Source organism: Tachypleus tridentatus, chromosome 1, assembly GCF_004210375.1.
Source record: "Tachypleus tridentatus isolate NWPU-2018 chromosome 1, ASM421037v1, whole genome shotgun sequence".
NCBI classification, from domain to species: Eukaryota; Metazoa; Arthropoda; class Merostomata; order Xiphosura; family Limulidae; genus Tachypleus; species Tachypleus tridentatus.
Genome location: NC_134825.1, coordinates 154,398,175 through 154,420,400, shown reverse-complemented (window position 1 = coordinate 154,420,400; position 22,226 = coordinate 154,398,175). Strand labels below are relative to the sequence as shown.

At 35.4% G+C, this 22,226-nt stretch overlaps 2 protein-coding genes across 2 annotated transcripts in view; one reads left to right on the top strand and one right to left on the bottom strand.

Moving 5' to 3' along the window:
- Positions 1-16,994, bottom strand: part of LOC143228007 (serine/threonine-protein kinase PAK 4-like) — a 38,254-nt gene extending 21,260 nt beyond the window's left edge. The window contains 6 exon segments of the mRNA XM_076459357.1: positions 603-791; positions 1,380-1,493; positions 2,136-2,942; positions 3,823-4,042; positions 15,878-16,025; positions 16,852-16,994. Coding sequence (XP_076315472.1) covers positions 603-791; positions 1,380-1,493; positions 2,136-2,942; positions 3,823-4,032 — 1,320 coding nt within the window. The 5' untranslated portion in view covers positions 4,033-4,042; positions 15,878-16,025; positions 16,852-16,994.
- A 947-nt stretch (positions 16,995-17,941) lies between these two features.
- Positions 17,942-19,934, top strand: LOC143256005 (uncharacterized). The gene is made up of 2 exons (XM_076512577.1): positions 17,942-18,198; positions 18,698-19,934. The coding sequence occupies exon 2, from the start codon at positions 19,002-19,004 to the stop codon at positions 19,701-19,703; it is 702 nt and encodes a 233-aa protein (XP_076368692.1). The 5' UTR covers positions 17,942-18,198; positions 18,698-19,001; the 3' UTR covers positions 19,704-19,934.
- Positions 19,935-22,226: the final 2,292 nt, after the last annotated feature.

The following is a 22,226-nucleotide window of genomic DNA, read 5'->3' as shown; positions in this document are numbered from 1 at the left end:
GCCCATTTTTATATGTTTTTATAAAAAATATCTAAGTCTAGAACGTATTACAAAATCATTTTAACAATATTTTTGTTTTCTGCATGGACGTATGCAAGCATGTTAAATGAGATAATGCTAAGATTATTATCCATGAGTTAATTTGGAAAATTATCACTGTTTTTGTTGCAGTAAAAACATTACTGTTAACTTATTTATGTGCACATTACACAAAGCTGATACAAGTCTTTAAGGGTAAGAACTAACACAGGACTGATCTCACACAGACTTTCCTATTTCACATCCAAATCTAAATTTCTTTAAAAATCTTTATCTTTTTCTCTTTATATGCAAATAAACAATAAACCTGTTTACTGAAAGTCATTTACTGTGAAACCTGAATTTAGTTAACTAGATCTTCCTTCAACATAAATTATGAGAAATTTCTCAGTTTATTCATTTTATGCAGTTTTTCTGTTTCATTTTTATTTTGCAGCAAAACTTTTGAATGCCTTCAAATCAAACCTAAAATTAGACTTGACTGGTAACACATAATGTGCCTGAAATCTTGAGAACAATCCATTATTGATGCTTTATTAAATTTTGAGAACTGAACATTCTACCTCATTAAACAAGAGTTCTCTTCTTTGCTGTTTGCGAAGATCCATCTTCTTTACTGCTACCTGTCTGTTACTGGATTTCTCTGTAGCAATACAAACAATTCCAGTTGAGCCCTCTCCTATCTTGATAAACTTCTCCAAGTTTTCTCTTGGATCTCCTGGACTTACAACCATTTGTAATGCAGCTCGAAACTGTCCAGAAATAGTAATAATAAAGAAAATGACAATTTCATATTTTCTAAGTTAGCATGTAATATGAATGAAACTGGTTATCAAATAATTTCTTCATGTGATTTGCAGAAATAAATGTTTAGTTTGAAAGATTAAGCAAGTTAAGAATAGAGAACTTCAAGATTTGTGTATTTTTAAAATCTTTAAATAAAAAGCAGCAAATATAACCTAATTTACAAACGTTTTACTCTGATAAGAAAATGACTTGCTTTAAGCACAGTAAGTGTTGTGACAAGACTAAAATATCAAGATAGATGTATACATACCTGGGACTGATCATTTAAAGGTCTGCAAGGCATTGTTGCTTGTTTGGAAATAGTATTTATCTTTTGGTATAACACTGCTAAGTGCAATGGAGTAGGTTTCAAACTACAAAATATCATTATTATGAAAAAAATACTTTATTTACAACATGTGGTAAATTTGTGAAAATACCAATGATTGGCATAAAACCTCAGATTTAAAATTATTTCTTCAATTCTAAGAATATTTCTATCTAAAATAAACTTTTTTTTCGAAAGATTAATATTTAAATAAAGTAAGATTCACCTGTTCATGAGATAATCTCTGCTGTTCTGGATGATGTCCATGGCTAGTAACAGGTGACTTGGGTCCCAATAGTTTATTTTCTGATGATGAGGCAACTGGTTTTGGAGGAAGATCCTGTAGACAAATAACATTTTGGTTCATTACCTACATTTAAGCAAATAACATTAACCCTTTTGGTGCTGTTGGCAACTGCAGATGACTTGAAGGCTCAGCGCAGCAGGCGACCTTCCTTTATTCCTGTTACTCTTATGTATTGAATTTAACATATATAGTATTGGGTACAATCACTGAATATTTCAGGGACTTTTGTTGAGTTATTGCTGAGATATCATGCTTTTAGTACTGATACTATAATTAGTTGAATTATCAAGCATATATATTCAGCACCATGCCAAACATTAAAAGTTGTTATTCAGTGCCAAAAGGGTTAAAATCATAATTACTACCAAAATGTCTGTTTATTTTCCTGCCCTTTAACATATAACAATAATTTCGAAAGTATGAATGTTAATCCATATTTAAGAGCCTAGATGTACACAATTAAATATATTTAGATTCAAATCAGCTATATAATGGACAGTTATAATTTTAAGAAGATTCTTTCATGCTTTCTGAGTACATAAAATTAGTACAAGTACTTTAGATTATTGTCTCTGATAATGAAACTTTCTGGGGTTAATAATGTTTCATGTTAAGTATTCTGTTTTATAGACACATTTACACTGATGCCTCAATGTATAAAGAAGACAAACTCACTTTTACCTCTTCCTTCTGTCCATTTTGAGGAAGTATGTCTTTTGGCTGTTGTTGTGGTGGTTGTAAATTGTTCTGTGATTTGCTGCTTTTTACAGGAAAAGGGTAAGAACCACTATGACTTCCAGAATGTTGTGTTGAGCCAGATGATGAGTGAGAATTTCTGTACTGTCGGTCTATGACAGGAGGCTCAAGTTGATTTGGTGCTGGTGCACCATTGGAGATATGTGATGGAAAAGTAGATCCATGATGGCTACCTGCTTGAAAACTAGGGTTCATTGATAATTGATATTGCTGATGTGGTTGTGAATGACCTTGGTTACCTATCCTGGGTCCTGCTTTAGGTGTATACCCTGGAGAGTTTTCTTGTTCCCAGGATGGATCTCTTGCTACCTGACCACTAGGAGGAATGTTACCCACACCATCTGTTCTTTCCAAGAAGGGCATACTACCCTGAGAAGTAGCATTATCTTGTGAGCTCTGTGGGTAAGAGTGGTTTCCATCTGTGAGATCTTGCTGATTATCTGGATAAAAATGAGCAGAATGGCCATGTCCCCACTGAAGTTGGCTAGGGTGATGTTGAAGATGCCAGTGTGGGTGGATATGATCATGATGTGCCTGATGGCCATGAGGAAGGACTCCATAGGGTTGCATAGGTGGTTGGATTTCATCCTCTGGAACAGGAGGAGGGAGACGACTCAAGTAGTCTCGTCGAGGTTGAGGTGGACTTTCTTTTCTTAATGAGTTGGATCGTGTAATAGAAACTGGTACATTCCTAACCTGAGAAGAGCTTCCACCTCGAACAATGGTCTGAAAAGAGAAAAATGTTACTGAACAGTGGAAAATTCTTTATAACCTATTATATTTTTTTAAAAAAATACACAAAACCAGTACTTACAATTCCATTTTTTTAGGTTTCCCAAACATATCAGAAATGATACACAGAGAGCATTACCATAAAAGATTCACTTCATTTTAATAGTACTGTTAAAAATCATCCTTTGTCATCAAAAATTGCAAAGCAATTAGATTTATTACATAGTTCAGTAACACTAAGTTCATAAAAATGAAAAGAAATTATTATATAATTTTCCCAATGATGTTAACTGATAACAAACACAATAAATGGTAGCAGCTTCTAGAGAACCTCAAAAACAGGATATATGGATACCAAATAATTTAACAATAAAGAAAATCACCTTGGAATATTGGAAAGGCATTGATGTTTGTACTGATAATACACAAAGAGAACCAAACACTTGTGCATCAAATAATACTGGATAAACAGTTTTACTTTATTTGGAAATGAAGTATTTTGTTAATATATCTACTACAGTGTTCCTCAGGATGATTTCAATCAGCTAACTGTATCATATACAAAGAAGCAAAACCAAATTAACTTGATACCTAAAGACTGAATATTGATATTTCCTGTTGAAAGTGTTAACTTCAACTGATTTTAACTGTAACCACTAAGTGAAAGTTTAAGATGAATTTAACAGCTTTGACAACTGAAAACACTAGTACACTAATGAATAGTAAAGGACAGTTATAAGCTTGAATAATAGAAATAATTTAAAAGTTAAGGTACTGAATCCTATAAATATTATACACTGTAAATAATTCAGTTATAGCTAAAACGTGTTACAAATCTATGTTTAAGAGTATGCTTTTATAAAACTAAACTTGCATGAGATTTCATGTTGATCATTTCAGTTGGCGTTATAGTTGACGGGTCCACAATTGGCTTTGGCCTATCTTGTTGAGCCTGGATTAAACTGGTCCATTGTGGTGGAAGGCCTACATATTTTCCTTCGTGTCTATCAAAGCCTGTGTGAAACCTATGCTCAAAGTTCGTAGGGGCAGAGATGATGGGCTTTTTCTTCTTCTTTTTAAACATCTTCTACCTCCTAACACAGGTGTACCTAAACATTTGATTATTCCATACGTTGAAGTCATGCAAACACATAAAACCTTGCAATGTACGTTTATATATCATGAGTAAAAATGTGTTTCACTTCAACACAAATAGTTTTGTTAAAATAAAACAATAACTTCAATGAAATAACTGTGCTTCAACAGTAAACTAAACAAATCTCATACATGCTGATTTACAGTAGGTTGAAATCAGGTCACATTTGTAATAGTCTTATTTCATTGATTGATTGATTTAGTGTTTTATGGCACAAAGCAGCGAGGCTATCTGCGCCAGACATTTGGTAAAAATGTAAAAAAAAATAAAAAATAAATGTAGTAATAGACATAAATGGAAATGAAGGTAAAACAAAAAAGAATAAAACCAATGTTGACACCTAGTCTACAATGTTAAGATAGAAGGCAGAGTATAAGAAGTTGTAAGGTATTTACTCTAGCAAAAAGGTAATGATCATAACCCGCCAGGAAGACTAACAGGTAAGTTCAAGATCCACCGTCAGTCACCTGAAGTTGGTCTTTCCAGTCCTGGTTCCGGGTTATGTGTCATAGCAACCAGTATCAAAATGTAAAAGAATAGAAGTTTTAAAAGATACATAGCAAAATTGTAACAATGAGTAGCCAAATGTCCAGTAAAAAGATAAAGTAAATGGAGTAAAATTTGTAAGAGTAAATGAAGGTAAAAACAAAACAGCAATTAAAACAGAAAATGGTGTAAAAACCAATGGTGACATCCAGTCTTCAAAGTTGTAAAATATTTACTCTAGCAAAATGGTAATGATCATAACCCGCCAGGAAGATTAACAGGTAAGTTCAAGAACCACCGTCAATCACCTGAAGTTGGCCTTTCCAGTCCTGGTTCTGGGTTATGTGTCATAGCAGCTATTATCAAAATGTAAAAGAATAAAAGTTTTAAAAGACACTCCGCAAAATCGTAATAATGAGTAGCCAAATGTCCAGTAAAAAGATAAAAGTCAAGTAAATGGAGTAAAATTTGTAAAAGTAATTGAAGATAAAAGCAAAATGGCAATTAAAACAGAAAATGGCATAAAAACCAATGTTGACATCCAGTCAACAAAGTTGTTAAGAATTACCTGTAGCAGAATGGTAATGATCATAACCTGCCAGGAAGACTAACAGGTAAGTATAAAAACCACCGTCAGTCACTTGAAGTTGGTCTTTCCAGTCCTGGTTCCGGGTTATGAGTCAATATGGCCAGTACGAAAAAGTTAAGTAGTAAAAGTGTGAAATGATATGCAGCAAAAGTATAATAACAACTCGCCAGGACGACTAACGAGTAGTTCAAACAGTAGCGTTAGTCACCTGAAGTTGGCCTTTCCAGTCCTGGTGTCGAGTTATTTAATGTTCTGGCCATTGTCCAATGTCAAATTGAAGGAGAGAGATTAAAACTGTAAAAAAGGAACCACAATTAAAAAGATGTAATGAATAAATATGCAACACTTAAATGAGATTAAAAGATTAATGGCCATTAAAAATTAAAACATTATCAAGGTGGACAGAGTCACCATCACCAATAACTCTGTCCAATGTTACAGACTGACCCTGGGAAAAAATATGTTTAAAATATTGCCGTCGTTGAGAATTGTAACGATGGCAAGAAAGTAAAATGTGGCTGATAGTGATTTGAGTGTTACACAAACTACACATTGGTGCATCAGTTCCAGATAAAAGAAAATGATGAGTTAAAAAGCTGTGACCAATGCGTAGCCTAGTGAGAACAACTTCCTCCTTCAGAACTTTACGGAAGCTAGATGGCCAAAGTCCAATTTTGAGTTTGATTTGAAAAAGTTTGTTGTCATGTTGCTCACTCCAAGTGGACTGCCAGCTGGCACAGAGCCGAGCCTTGAAGACAACACCATAGTCCATGTACGGAATAGGCATAGGAGTGATGGTGCTGAAGCAGAAATATTTAGCTGCCATGTCTGCAAGCTCATTCCCACGAATACCAACATGGCCTGGTATCCAGAAAAACTGGATTGAAGTAGCTGCTAATGAGAAATGGGCAGTCGGTTTCGAATATTAGCAAGAATAGGATGTGAGCTAATGTGTAGCGATTCCAAGGCAAGTATAGAACTAAGCGAATCAGTATAAATAGTGCAGTTGGGGTACTGCTCAGCTGCAATATGATCCAGGGCAAGAGACATGGCATACAGTTCAGCAGTGAACACAGAAGCTGTAGAAGGGATTCTGCGTGCAACTACTGACCCATAGCAAACCATAGCAGAGCCCACTGAATTACCTGATTTGGAACCATCTGTATAAATGGGAACTGAATGATTGTTTGAAAGATATTCATTGAATAAAAGACGGTACTTCCAATCTGGAGTATCTGCCTTTTTTAGGTGACTGAAAGAAAGGTCACATTTGGGGGCTGTAATAAGCCATGGTGGGATGGGCCAACCTGTGGAATCTGCAATGTTATCCAAGGACAGACCCAATTCATCCAATTGCGCCCAGATGCGAAGGCCAAACGGAGCAATGACAGATCGTCTGTTCTGAAAAAGTACTGCCCACCGAGGAAGGAAAACACATTTCCAGGTGGGATGCTTTGGTAAGGAATGAAGTTTCAAAGTATATTGTAAAGATAGTTGCAAACGGCGAAGGTGTAGAGAAGGTTCATGAGATTCAATGTATATACTTTGAACTGGAAAGGTGCACGGAAAGCCCGGTGCAGAGTCAAGTCCTTGGTGATGAATGGGGTCCAGCATCTTTAAGGCGAGGGTCTGGCAGAGCCATAGACCATTGATCCATAATCGAGTTTCGATCTAATAAGAGCACGATATACCTTTAACATTGAACAGCGATCTGCCCCCAAACTGGTAGAACAGAGAACACGGAGGATGTTTAGTGCTCTTGTGCATTTGACCAGAAGCTGCTTTAAGTGTGGTATAAAGGTCAGTTTATGATCAAAGATAAGCCCCAAGAACTTGGTCTCCGGGACCACTGGCAGCAAAATTTCACCGATATGAAGTTCAGGATCAGGGTGAATAACCCGTCGACAGCAAAAGTGCATGCATACAGTTTTGGAGAGAGAGAAATTAAAGCCGTTCGGCAGAGTCCACTTCCGTACACAATTGAGGGCGGTTTGTAGTTGCCGCTCAATATATCTCATGTTTGACGACTGACACGAGATGTGAAAGTTGTCGACATACAGCCCATTCGCAACAGTGAGAGGGAGTTGTTCAGTGATGGCATTTATCTTTATACTGAAGACTGTAACACTCAATACACAGCCTTGAAGGACTCCAAGTTCCTGTACATAAGAACGGGAAAGTATTGAACCCACACGAACTTGGATTCTCCTGTCCATTAAAAATTTTTTAATAAACATGGGTAGATGGCCACGTAACCCATACGTATGGAGGTCCATAAAGCGCCATACCTCCATGTTGTGTCGTAAGCCTTCTCTATGTCAAAGAATATTGATACAAGATGTTGGTGGTTGAGAAAGGCTTCTCTGATAGATGTTTCAAGACGAATTAGGTGGTCTGTGGTGGAATGCTGTCAACAGAACCCACACTAGGTGGGCGAAAGGAGGTTGTTTGATTCAAGGAACCAAACAAGACGAGCATTAACCATCCTTTCTAATGTCTTACAGAGACAGCTCGTCAAAGCAATTGGACGGTAGTTTGAAGGAATCTTGGGATCTTTCCCTGGCTTAGAGAAAGGTAAAATAATAGCCTGGCGCGCCAGGCATCAGGAAAAATATTCTCCTGCCAGATCCGGTTGAAAACAATCAGAAGGACATCAAGAGAAGCAGGAGATAGATGGTGCAGTATGTCATAATGAATATCATCAGGTCCAACAGATGTACTGGCAGACCGATGAAGGGCCATTTTTAGTTCCACCAGGGTAAAGGGACAATTATAGTCAAAGAAACAGTCAGTTTGAAAGGAAAGAGGTGATCGCTCTGCCCGAGTCTTGATGGCCAGGAAGGTGGAGGAACAAGCAGAAGTGCTAGATACCCGGCAAAAGCTTTCACCTAGAGTGTTAGCGATGTTCCGAACATCAGTCACCTCCTGACCATCAGAGAGTAAGATCGAGAGGGGGATAGAATTGTAGTGTCCATTAACCTTTCGAATCCTGTCCCATATGATCTTGGAACTGGTGGTAGAAGATATGCTGGTTGTGAACTTAATCCAAGATTCCTTCTGGCTTTGACGTCTTACCCACCTAGCATGTGCATGGGCCCGTTGGAAAGCAACCCGGTTTGAAAGTGTGGGATATCTACGAAAAGTATCCCAGGCCCGCTTTTGAGCCTTCTGTGCTAAGTGGCAAGCAGGATTCCACCACAGACGAGGATATCGTGGAAAACGTGTCGAGGTTTTAGGAATACACTGAGCAGCTGCATGTGTAATACAGTCAGTTTCCGCTGCTACACAGTCGTCTATTGATGGCTGATTTACAATGGCAGGATCAAGTTCTGCGAGAGCAGTGAAAGTGGACCAGTCTGCCTGATCCAGCTTCCACCTGGGCACGCGGGTAGGGTGGCATCGACCATGGCCAGTCTCTTTCAAAAGGATCGGAAAATGATCACTGCCTAGTGGATTACTGTGAACCCTCCATGAAAAAATGGGAGAATAATGAAGGGGAGCAAACTGAGAGATCAATAGCGGTAAAGGACTGACTAGGTGCATGAAAGTAAGTGGAGGAACCAGTATTGAAAAGAGAAAGATTGTGATCAGAGAGCATCTCTCTACAGATCCGCCCCTCCCATCAATAATAGCACTTCCCCAGAGGGGATGATGTCCATTAAAATCCCCTTGGATTAGAAATGGAGATGGCAATTGTTCAACGAGAGCATCAAGATCTGATTGATCATATGTCACTCCAGGGGACAGGTACAGAGAACAAACAGTGATGGTATGACCCAAGGAAACACGGATGGCTACAGCCTCCAAGGGTGTGTTGAGTGACGAAGACAGGGTGGGCACGTGTTGATCAACCAACAGTGCCACCCCTCCATGTACTCGACCATCACACAACCTGTCATTTCTGTACAGAGAAAACTGCCGAATGGAGACAGTATCAGCAGTTTTGAGAAGTCTTTCTTGTAAAGAAAGACAAACAGGATGGTAGGAAGCAATCAGCGTTTTGATATCATCCAGATTAGAACGTAAACCTCGACAGTTCCATTGTATCAAGGTGGCCATTTTTTAAAACAGGTAGGTGAAGTGGCTGGAGAACCCTTCGGTTTACGACCACGTCTTTTTTCTTTACTGTCTTTAGTTGGAGGAGGTCTATCAACCTCCATGGATCCTGCTCTGGGTCGGGTGGGCAGGTTTTTGTTATTGGAAGGGGAATCCAGTGACTGAAGACGCGAACGAATAATTGTTTTGTCTCTTGTGGTGGGAGAAAAAGATGTATCGGAAGAAATGCCTGTATTTGAAACTGAAGGACGTGGATCTTGAGGTTTGTTGGAAGGTATGGGAGGCACAGAGATGGGTGTGGAAGTCGATTCATCAACCTTTTTAACCACGGAGGTCAAAAGGCTTTTCATTTGTTTTGAAAACGATTCTCTTGGAGGCACAGAGAGATCTGTCTGCACTCCCACTGTAGTTGTGGAATGAAGTGCAGCAGCATATGTCGAGATGGAGTTGTGGACAGCAATTTCCGAGCCTCAGGATAACTAATGTTATGTGTCGTTTTCAAAAGCTGCACCTCTTTTTTCCTCCAACCATTTTGGGCAAGAATGAAAGTAAGAGGGGTGAGAACCATTGCAGTTTATGCAATGTGGGTTCATGTCACAGTCATAGGCATCGGGGTCCTTGCCTCCACAACGAGCACGTGTCAGGGAACCACGACAAGATGTCTTTGAGTGGCTGAATCTCTGACATTGGAAACATCGAAGAGGGTTTGGTATGTATGGCCGAACCCTGCAAATGAGATAACCTGCCTTGATGGTGGCAGGTGCACGTGGTGAAGTAAATGTTAAAATGAGGGTATTTGTTGGCAGTGTAACTCCATCTTTGCGAGTGGAGATGCGCCTAACTGCAGGGACTCCTTGAGTGGAGAGACCAGCGAGAATCTCTGACTCGGGATCGTTCTTCAAATCCCTTTCAACAATAACTCCTCGTGAATAATTCAAGGTAGCATGGGGTGTAACCTCAATAGGTATATTCCCAATTGCCTTTGAATTCAAAGGAGTTCACTGTGTTGGGATGTGGATGTTTCAACCAATATGTCACCAGATCGAAGTTTCTTTACTGATTTTGGAGAGCCAGCAAGTCCCTCTAGTCCCTTTTGAATAAAAAAAGGGGACATTTGCCCTAAAGGCTTTCCGAAAGAGAATGTAATATAAGAAAATGAGGTACGTGTGTTACTGATGTTGAAGATTGCTGTTCTGAGTATTCAAGACGTGGTCGCTTACCCATTGACTGTTTTTTTACAATTTTATTTAAATTTTTTAGAGGATCCATAGGAAAAAAGAAAAAAATTTCGGTACCCACTGACCCCACCCACCATGGAGCCCTACAAGGGGACACACTACAAAGTCACGCAAGGACAATGCAGCAACGCCAGGGTTTCGTGAGCACTATACCCAAACACCAGCATCAGGCACAATGTCCGCAACACCCGTTGAGAATTTCCAACACTGGTACTTGGTTGACTCTAGCCCAAGTGGATCAGACGACTGACCCAAGGGAGGCCACCCAAAGGCCGCCCGTCTACAGGAATTCGAGGCCAAAGTGGTGTGTTAGGGTTGGACCCCTCAACCACCAGGATCCTCTCCTCCCCTTCACGGGTCGCCACGCACGGCAAACACGTGGGTGGATGTTTAGATCCCAGAGAAGGTAACCAGATAGAACAGAACCTTCCCTGGGAGGTCCTCTCACCACATACAGGAATCCACACCGGGGGTCTTATTTCAAACAAAATGTACATGTATATGACAAAATAATGTCTCACATCTGGGAAAAAAAAAAATCATTCTTCTATTCTTAGGTCTTTTTTGCTGACAATTTTAATAGACAAAAACACATTAAGCCTGATTAAAGATAAAAACATAGCCCTATTCTTAACAAAGGTGTTCATTTATATCTATTTTAATCATTACCTTTTCTTATGTAGAACAATCTTCAATATTTAAGTTTTATTTAGTATACCTAAGTTTCATAGTTCATTGATAAAATACTTTATTATTTCAAATTCATTAGACATATTTGTAGATTACTAATGTTAGAGATTCTGACATGATTCCTTTTTATAATGATTTTTATTAGCTTCAATTCCAGTATCCCACCTGATGATGACAGGTAAACCTAGTAAAATGAAAATCAAGTAAACAAAATTTCACTACACGGTATGAATAAAAACTTGTGTGAACTGTAAAAACAGTTCTAATATTTAATTAATGCTCCTCTTAGGTTCATAAAGTAAAAAAACAAATACAAAAAAGTACAAGAGCAAAGCAAAAAGCTAGATACAGATGGTTTTCATTACTGAACTGTGAAAAACATAAAGCAGTTTATTGTTGTGTTAGCTGTAAACAAATCTATTTCTTGAAGGCATACAGAAAACATGAAGCCACCTGGACTAGAGATATCTTAATGCTATAACCACAACTTTATGCGACATAAAATATTGAATAAAAAATAAATATTGGGCTTCTAACAATAAACACGTGTATCACACACAAAGAAAGTATTATAAAAACTTCAAAACTCTACTCTTTTTCAATTGTAATTTATATATAAGATTGAATTGAAACATTTTTTGTGAAGTAGAAACAGGCGAGTTTCGACTACACATATGCGACTATCTTTACTGAATAGCTGCTTTAGCTACACTAAGCAACCACATTTCCAATACCATAAATTCCAGTTTTTACTCTATTTTTGCTCTTAAGAATACAACTCAGATTTCTGAGTCATGCATATTGACTTGTAAAAATCAGTATGCTTACTTTCAGTGCTTTTTCTGTTGAAAGTGTTCAGTAGTTCTTCATTGTACAAATTTTAAGTAAAAAAAATATTTGAAGTAAAAACTCAGTTTCGTAGCATTAAAGACTTGGTAATTTACCTGGTTAAAAAACAACATGGACTTTTAAAGGTTTCATTACATACGGAGGATTTAGAGCACTGTCAAATACAACTGGGATATGGGGTCTGTGTGCCAACACCTAGCAATGCCTCTGTGTATTTACACCTTGTTTGGTTTCTGTTTACCCTTTTTCAGAGACATAACTTTATAATAGAAAATGCTATTTTAATATTTACTATCATTATCACAGGAAGATTCACTCTTTAGAAAATTCAAAGTTTAATCAGTTGTTTCTCAGGAAATTAAAGATTCCCATCTTAAACTCTTGTAAAGTGCAGGCCTTTACTATTGCCAATTTTAACTTATTTCATCAGTGAATCATCTTGTTAGAAATGAAAACTGTTAAGAAGAATCTTTCTTTTTCCAAAACTTAAACCTGTGTCTTTTTGTTTTCACAATACAACAAAAATTAACTAGTGGCTTTTATTACATCGATTACCAAGATGATTATTTAAATTACAATAACATCTATTCTTTATTACCTATTATAAATTGAAGATAAAAGATTCTATCTCCATAAAATAACCCTTCCATTCCAATAATCACCCTAGAAGCCCTGCTCTTGACCCTTTCCATCAAGTTAACATTATTTAGAAAATGAGGTCAAGGCTGTACACTGTAATTGAAGTGAGGCTTCACAAGGTTTCATAAAGAGCAGTGGTTCTCAAACCATTATGAAACAGGAATGAGGCAAGGAATGCACAAGAGGAGGCTGGTTTTGTTTTAAAGAAAAGTGTGGTGATTAAAAACAAAGTGCTGAAAGACAGTCAAAATAAAAAACAAATGAAAAATAGTGCAAATAACTTTTGTTTACTTTGCTATGTGGCATCTCCAAACAACCATGACAAGTATAACTTACGCCGAGTAATTTTTTCCAGATAATTTAAGTCATAAACTGTGGGTAGATGCAACTGTTTTATCCTTCTTGCCTTAAGGAGGCTCATAATGACAATATTTGATAACTATTGGTAATCTATGTATTTTTAAGTTATATTAGTGTACTTCCTTCATGATGTGTGTTTCTTATCTACCACTACGTCAAGTTTCCTTTCTTCAGTTATGCAACTGAAAGAGTTCCCATCTGTATTAAATATGTAATCCAAATTATGATAATCCAAATGCATTACCTTGCACATAATATAAAATAATGGTCATTTGTAGAATACTTGTCAACCTTACTAAATGATCAAAGCCATTCTATAGTAGATCAACATTTCAAATATACATACACCAGAGTTTAATCTATTAAACAAGCTTTACTAATTATACCCTCTTTATTATTATTAACCTAAAAAAGCAAAAGCATATACACTATCACCTGGAGCACTCCATTAGTAACAAGGGTCCTGACAAGCTGTACTCTATTAAATATAAACTTTTGTGTTCCCTCATCCAACCATTCTAGTATTTCTATAATCCAGTTCACTAGCCATTTCCAATCTCTTACTGATGTGGTTTTCTTAGATAATTTTCATTGTAGCAAATTATACAAAATCTTCTTGAAAATGAAGGTACGCTAAGACCATAATCATTTCGTCATCTAGATAACAAGCAACATTCCTTAAAATTTTTAACATATTCATGAAGAAAAATTTCCCTTCAATGAATTAACATCAGTTATTTCTTTTTTATTATATATTTCACAAATTCTCAGCCACTTCCTGTCCACTCTTTATTGGCCTGTCACAAATCTAAGAGGCCTTTTTATATGATCTGATTGATTTTCTTGTTTCAAATCTGGCTTATATTAATTTAATTGAAAGGATAGCTTCAATGCACCAACAGGTAATTTTGTTGTCCTTCAATACTACATCTAATCTCTGACCTGTACTATTCTGCATATGAAACTGGTGTGATTATTCTTCCCAAACCTACCTTCACCAGTGCAAGTATAACAATTAATATACAAAAAGGGTTGTAGAAACTAAAGTTCTATATTGCAATTACACTTTAGCAAGAATATTGTTTCAAAGCTAATACAAATTCAATGATCACTGTGGCAATTTATTATTTCTAATTAAAATAATATACATTGAATATGATAAAGGTTTCAACAAGCAAGTACTTTTATTGAAGTTAGATATTATAAATAAGCCCACTGCTACTGTGATAATGTAATACATACATGTATACATGAATATTACATAGTGACGTTGAAAAGTCTAGTTAGTTCAGAAATTACTTGCAGTGGCATGGCATGACAAATGTGATTAAAAACATTAATGTAGAGGCAATTTATTAAGCTATTTTCATATTGTCAAAGGAATAAATTCTAGCTCAATTCATTCAAAACTGTCGGTAGCACACATGCTGTTTTGGTGGTATACGTGTTCGTGTATGAACAAGTTCCACTCCGTGAAAACAACATTTAAAACCATTTTGGTGAATCAGAATTCTGTGCAGAAGTCATACAGATCATGTGAAATGTCACAGCTTATAACTATTAAAATAAGATAAACATTTAGAAAGATACACATCAGAAACACCTGAGTTTTTATAGTTGTATTGAGGAACAAGGATGTTGATATACTACAGGACGAGTTGGAACAATCAGCATTTTGAACAACTAATTGATAAACGATCTTTAATTATAATACATGCAATGACAAAACATATGGAACATTACAATTTATTGCATTAGTAACATAAATGGAAACCTACTTAAAGTTTTCTTGGAAAAAAATGAATCTTGACATATTGGTAGAGAAGCCACTCAAGCCATCAAGGGATGGCTAACTACTCTGTTGTTAGTAGTAAAACTAACAAAATTTCAAGATACATTTGCAGATATACTACTTACAAGCAAAATGGTAAATTATAAAGACAACAAGAGAGGAGGACAAAAGTTTAAGAAAAAAAAAACATGATAGGTTCCAATTAATACTACATTTTCATACAGAATGATTAGTTTCTGGAATAAACTATCACCAACAGCAGTGGAAGCTAACATTTTGCAAGAGATTAAGAAGAGAATCAATCATTTCATGAGAAGTAAAGACAATTTAATTTAATATATTTTTATGTGGTGGGTGTGTAGGGCAGCTTTGAAGGAGCAAATGGTCCCTTTACTGTCTGAATCTTTTATCTTTAATAATGCATTTGAAAAAGTAATATTTGATAATTCTTTTCAACATGTTGAATTGTAAATAAAATATTGGCCATAAAAAAAATATTTGTTTTGAATTTCACACAAAGCTACATGAGGGCTACATGCACTAGCCATCCAAAATTTAGAACTAAGACTAAAGGGAAGTCAACTGAAGCATTTTTACCAAGATCCTTTTAAGGAGATGGATTTAAATATATATATTCTTTGTATTTCACTCAACTTGCACAATGGCTTCTACTTTATACAAAAGTAATTAACTCTATCATTTCAAGTAAGTTTCCAGCATTTAATATGTAGAGCTGGAGAAACTAGTAAACAAAAATATGGAGTGTAATTAATTATGATTAATTACAGATATCAACTTCAATTTCTCTCTTCTTTTTTACATTTTAATTTTCATCTGGTTTGATTTTTACCCACAACTTTCATTCCTATTTAATTAAACTAGACTACTAAACAAATTTTAGTATATCATTATTCTAATTTTATGATTAAAATGTATAGCAACTGCAACTAGTGACCTGATGGCTGTTATGAATTTTCCTCACTAGGTTAAATATCTTCCCAATTCGATTTTTAGAAAATCCTATCAGAGCTAATCATCCCTCAGTTTCCCAAGGGATTAAAGTAAGTCACCTACTTTTGCCAGCTAAGTCAGAAAAATCTTGGTTTCCATGTAAGTCAATGCCTGTGACTTGTCTTGTAAATGCCAAATTCTCTACATTCAAAACACATCACTGGTCTATGTTTATTCTTAACTAGCAACCTTCTTGTACGAACTGGCGAGTCTTAAAGAATTTGTGATAAGAAGAGTAAGATATTAGTAGATGTTAGTTGAGTTGTAATACTTAAAAACAATATAGCTTTATTTAACCTTTAGATAGTATAATGGATTAAAAACTGATGCACCATCAAAAATTAACTACATCGTTACTGTCAAACTTTTGTAAAACATTATATCCTCTGAAATTTAAGCAACATACTGAAGAGATTTTCCAGATAGTTGACAGAGATCTTTAATTTATTACTCAAACACTTCAGTCAAAGTTAGCAAATCATATGTAAACAACATTTTAATAAATACTCTATTTCTATAACTACTTATAAAAAGGGGGGAAATTAACATCAAAGAAAAGTGAGCCAAAGACATATTATCAAATGGTATATATGTATGTTTTGCTAAATTATTTTGGAAATATCTTGTGCCAAATTAAAAACCCACCAGTTGTGGAAATTGAAATATTGCACATTGACATTAGATTTATAAAAACTTGCATGTGATTTGTAATTCCTATTTAATCATGTAAATTGTGTAAGACACAACTGGGGCTGACTAATTTTTTCAGAACAGATTAAATACATCATATAACATTTAAATAATGCTGAGGTTTCCTCCCGAACTCTATATAACGTTCTCAAACTGTAGTTAAACTTATACTTTAGTAGTTTATATTGTTATTAATTATAGTTAAATACCAAATTACATTTTACACAACTTACTTATCACTAGTTGCAACTTAAAAGATACACATACAGTACTGAGTAAAGCGATACAGATGTTTAACTTCATGGATTATACAAATTTTAACGTTTAGTTGTTAATAATAAAATTACCTTCGCAACAATCACCTATGTTCTATTACAACTACTACTACTACTGTAAACAATTTGTACTTGGATCACAATGTACAACATCCAACCTCTACCAACGTTAATTATAACACTTTCTTTCCGTCAAGTACACATCTCAAGGAGCGCCATCTTGTGAGAAGCGATTAGAATAATATTACATCCGGGATCTTTCGAATTCCAGAAATTCCTTTTCCACGTTTCAACCACCCAAAATGAAGTTTTAGTTGTAGAAAGATAAAGGAAATACGTGTGATAATATAATGAAATCTCAATATTTTTGACATAAACAAGAAAAACTTTGTTTCCGTGAACTTCTTAAAAGAGAAAAGTAAATTTATAGAAAGTATTTTTTATAAGTTAATAAATAAAACACTTATTTAAAACTAACTTTTCAAAATACATAAAATTCCAAATGTTTACAGGGTAAAAGTTGTAAATTTTCACAAACATATTATATATAATAACTTATATTTCATAGACAAATATAAATTGAGAAAAAAAAACAGGAATCAAATAAACTGTCAATTATATGTTGAACTAATAAATACAGTTATAAGATATATGTTAATTAAAGCATTTATAAACTAAGAAACTAAGTAAAATCTCAAACACAAAACTTGAGATTTTTTTTTTAAATTTTGCTCAAGGGTTTGTTTGTTTTTGAATTTCGCACAAAGCTACTCGAGGGCTATCTGTGCTAACCGTCCCTAATTTAGCAGTGTAAGACTAGAGGGAAGGCAGCTAGTCATCACCACCCACCGCCAACCCTTGGGCTACTCTTTTACCAACGAATAGTGGGATTGACCGTCACATTATAACGCCCCCACGGCTGAAAGGGCGAGCATGTTTGGCGCGACCGGGATGCGAACCAGCGACCCTCAGATTGCGAGTTGAACGCCTTAACCAACCTGGCCATGCCGGGCCCGAAACTTGAAATGATATAGATTTATATGAAAATTAAAAATAATAGAATTATTATGTAGGAAAGTTAGAGCGCTCGACTCACAATCTATAGACGAGTTGCAGTTACATCACGCAATCACGTGATATAAACTTATGCCGCCATGATAGTAGGTTAGACGCCGCATCAGTGCGTCTGAGTTAGCTGGTTAGCAGTTCGTTTCTCATAACAGTTCTGAATTATTTTGACAATGGTGATTACATGCGTAGCTGTTGGTTGTCAGAACAGACAAGACCAAGATCCAGGAAAGAGCTTTCACCGTTTTCCGACGGATCCTGAGCGTAGATTTCGATGGATCGCTGCAGTAAAGCGAGATGGTTGGCAGCCCACCAGCGCGAGTCGTGTCTGCAGCGATCATTTCATTCTGAGTAAGTAACCACTATTTCTGCAGGAGATAATAAATATATAGTTTGGATTACAAATATAGGAGGGCTCTGAAACCAGAAACGAAATACAATCGTTCTATAGTTGTGTTGAGGCTGTACAAATATAATATTATATTATTTTACTTTTATAAAGAAGGGGAAAAAGGGGCTGCATAAACAGTCATAAACAAAATAGTTCATGACAGGTCACAAAACGCGATTATAAAATTCTATCCCTGTATTATACTTTAGCTTAACATGCATCACGACTGTGTATTGTATAAAAGTTACTTTTCATTTAAAAGAACGATACATAAACAACTCGGTTGCTCTTGCCTCTTAGATTACAGTCTTCTTGTTTAATCAATAACTGTTAATGATTCACTTTTATTTAAATAAAAAAAATTCAGACTGCAAGTTATTTACATATATTATAATATACTGGTACTTGTGTATTTTTCAATTTATATGTATGAAAAGAGTAGTTTTCATTTTGTTTCAGTGGTGTCCCAGAGTGAAACTGACCAGTCCCTGCTGTTCATGTCTGCTTCTGCTGAGTACTGTGTGGAAACTGCTGATGAACAGAAAGGTGGGCCTCAAATTCCAGACATAGCCAGAGAGATCTCCGTACAGACTGATCTTAGTATGACTGATATTAAAGCTTTACAGACAGAGTGTCAGTAATTGAGAACTGAAAATATTGCTCTCCGTGAAAAACTTGTCAGTATTTCTTTGATCACATATCTTTAGAAAAAGATGACAAAAACGTAAATGTTCTTACAGGTCTAAACTCATATACAACTCTGATGTGTTTGTATAATATCCTGAGTACTGTATTAAGGCCAATGGAATCTCTGAGTGTGTTTCAACAAATACTAATCACACTGTTCAGATTGAGATTCAACATGAATATGCAATACTTAGGTTTTCTGTACGGTGTGCATTCTGCAACAATATCCAGGTTGTTTCAGACAGTTATTGATGTGATGTATGCTCGTTTAGTTCCAGCAATCATTTTCTGGCCAGATGGTGATCTTCGTAAAACTCTCCCCACCTGTTTCCAGATAACATTTCCAAAGTGTGCATGTATCATTGATTGTTTTGAAATTTGTATTGAGAGACCCTCTGATTTTAAAGCAAGAGCTCAGACATATTCCGATTACAAGTCACATAATACAGCAAAATATTTGATTGGTATTTCACCACAAGGAGCAATAAGTTTTATATCCAAAGGCTATGGAGGCAGAGCAAGTGACAAATTCATAACAGAAGATTCTGGGTTTCTTAACAACATCCATCCAGGTGACACAATATTGGCCGACAGAGGGTTTGATCTAAAAGATACATTTGGCTACTATGGCGCTAAAATGGAAATTCCAGCATTTACAAAAGGTAAAAAGCAACTGTATGCTGTGGATATTGAAAAAACTAGACAAATAGCATCAGTTAGAATACATATAGAACGCGTCATAGGTGTTACCAGACAAAAATACACAATGTTGGAATAAATTATTCCATTTACTGCTGTACATGGTGTTGATGTTGACAACATAAATAATCTTGATAAAATTGTGCATATTTCATGTGCTTTGATGAATATGTGTTCTTCTGTTATCCCTAAAGATTAGTAAATTAAGTTTTATGTCCCGGTAATATGTTGTGCCTTCACTAGTTATGTTTGTGCCAAGTAAATGTTTGGAGGTATTTGACTTTTATTTTTTCAAGTGAAAAGGAAAACTTTAAACCTGTATACAAAAATAAAAATAAATATTACAATATATCATATGTATTTATTTATACTCATAAAAGTACAATTGTCATACTCAGCCAGGTCACAAAAGATTACAATTTCCACATTTATCACTTAATATTTAAATATTCAACAAGAGCAGTCTGTGCAGTAAACTGAAGTACCGTACAATGGTAATTAACATAACATGAAACACAAAACATTTCAAACTGATGTCACTATAACGATCCTGATGATTATGACTCAATCCTTTTGAATAATCAGATAAACATATAGGTCCATTCATATTGAAGATCGATCTGATATGACCAATGACAACATTTACACCACGCGGTAACAGTTCACAATGTGAACTGCGCTGCCTGGTGATGATACCTACCAATATGGCGTCAGCATTGAAATCACGTGATCAGTGACGCCACATGCAAAACTTCTTCGCATGCTGTAATCTAACGTGCTGGCCTTTTCAATTACGGGACATAATAATGTTTTAGTAAATTCTATTATTCGATAATAATAGCGTAAGAGTTGACATTCCCTCTGGTCAGTTACATTTAAAGTATCCAACGCTAGTACAGCGGTAAGTCTACGGACTTACAACGCTAAAACCAGGTGTTCGATTCCCCTTGGTGGACTCAGCAGATAGTCTGATGTGGCTTTACTATAATAAAACACACACATACCTATAAAGTAGCTTTGCGCGAAATTCAGCAAACAAACAAAATAATGTAAATCAGCAAATAAGTTATGGAAGTCGACAGGTTTGAAATAATTAATGTTTAATTACAGAGACAAAATATAAACTAAAAGCTTAACTCAAAGTAACGTAGTTTATAAAGTAAAACGTTGACAAAACACTAACACTTGTGAAATTGATCACAAGAGAATAAAAGATCTCATACCTCAATTAAAATTATATTTTTCATCCATTTGAATAATAAATCAAAAACTGTTTTAATCACTTTTCTATCGAAAAGTAGTAGGAAAAATATCTGAAAATCCGTAAGTACGACTTCTTTGATGAATGTGAGTTTATGCCATGCCATTCTAAAAGTTTGGAACACACTTAAGATATTGTTTTACACATTTGGATACACAGTATTAAAACTATGTAACTTGTGAATCTATACTACAAAGTGTCTTGAATTTGTATCCTAGTCTGTCCATAAGGGATATTTCCCAACTTAAACGTGAAACTTTCAAGGGTTTTTAAGGGATTCTGAAATCTTTTTATCATTTTTTTGATTTACTTGAGTTTGTCAACTATTTCGCTTTCACCCTTCGGCCGCACCTAATTGCAGTATCTTTGCTAATGACAGCTACATGCACAAGATAATTATGTACGAAAATACTTTTGTAAATAAAATTCCAGGATTTCTGTTTTTTTTTACTAAATTCTACTTCAGCAAAACAGAAGAAATCTAAATATTCCTCAACAGATACAAATAAAATGCCACTCGTCTTTATCAGGCACTCTATAACATTTATTCCTGATGAAGAAAAGCCCACTTTCCTTAATTGATAAGGTTTCTGGATTTGTTTTCTATTACTAACTTTATTCTGTTAATTTTACGTTCTTTTGAATATTAAGACTAAAATGCCACCGTTGGACATTTGAATCATATGTTATTATTCTAGCATCTGCATAACGATTTTTACGTTGTCATTACTTATATATAGTAAAAGTTAGCCTTGTTATAACATCAGATTGGTGAAATTCTCATAAGGCTTATTTCCATTTCAAAATTCATTGAAATCTTTCATCTCAAGGAGATCTAACTCGTACAGACTAGTCCGTGTACATCGAAACCGGATATAATGAATTTGGTATATATCTAAGTAATTTTGCTGGTTCCGTAAAAAGTCAATGGAAAATTTTACAAAAATTAGGTTATAAAAATACTTTTATAATGAAATACATTTTCTACCTTTTTTTGCTGCATTTGTTTTTTTACACAATTATTGTTGACAAGTAAAGGATCACAGCCCTGCTAAAGCTTTTCGACGTATTCAATGCCGACGAAGCTGGATTGTTCTGGAAAGTTCTTCCAAACAAGGCGTTATATTTCAAAGGCAAAAAATGATATGGAGGTAAGCATAGCGAGTACAGAGTCACTCTCATGGTTATGGTAAACGCAGATGGAACTAAAAACTATCCAGAGATCATTATTGGTAAGTTCCAGAGACCACGCTGCTTCAAAAACGCAAAAAAGCTCTCAAGGGAATTTGACTTCAGTTGGAAGGCTTGAATGACGATTGTGGCTATCAGTAGATGGGTTTG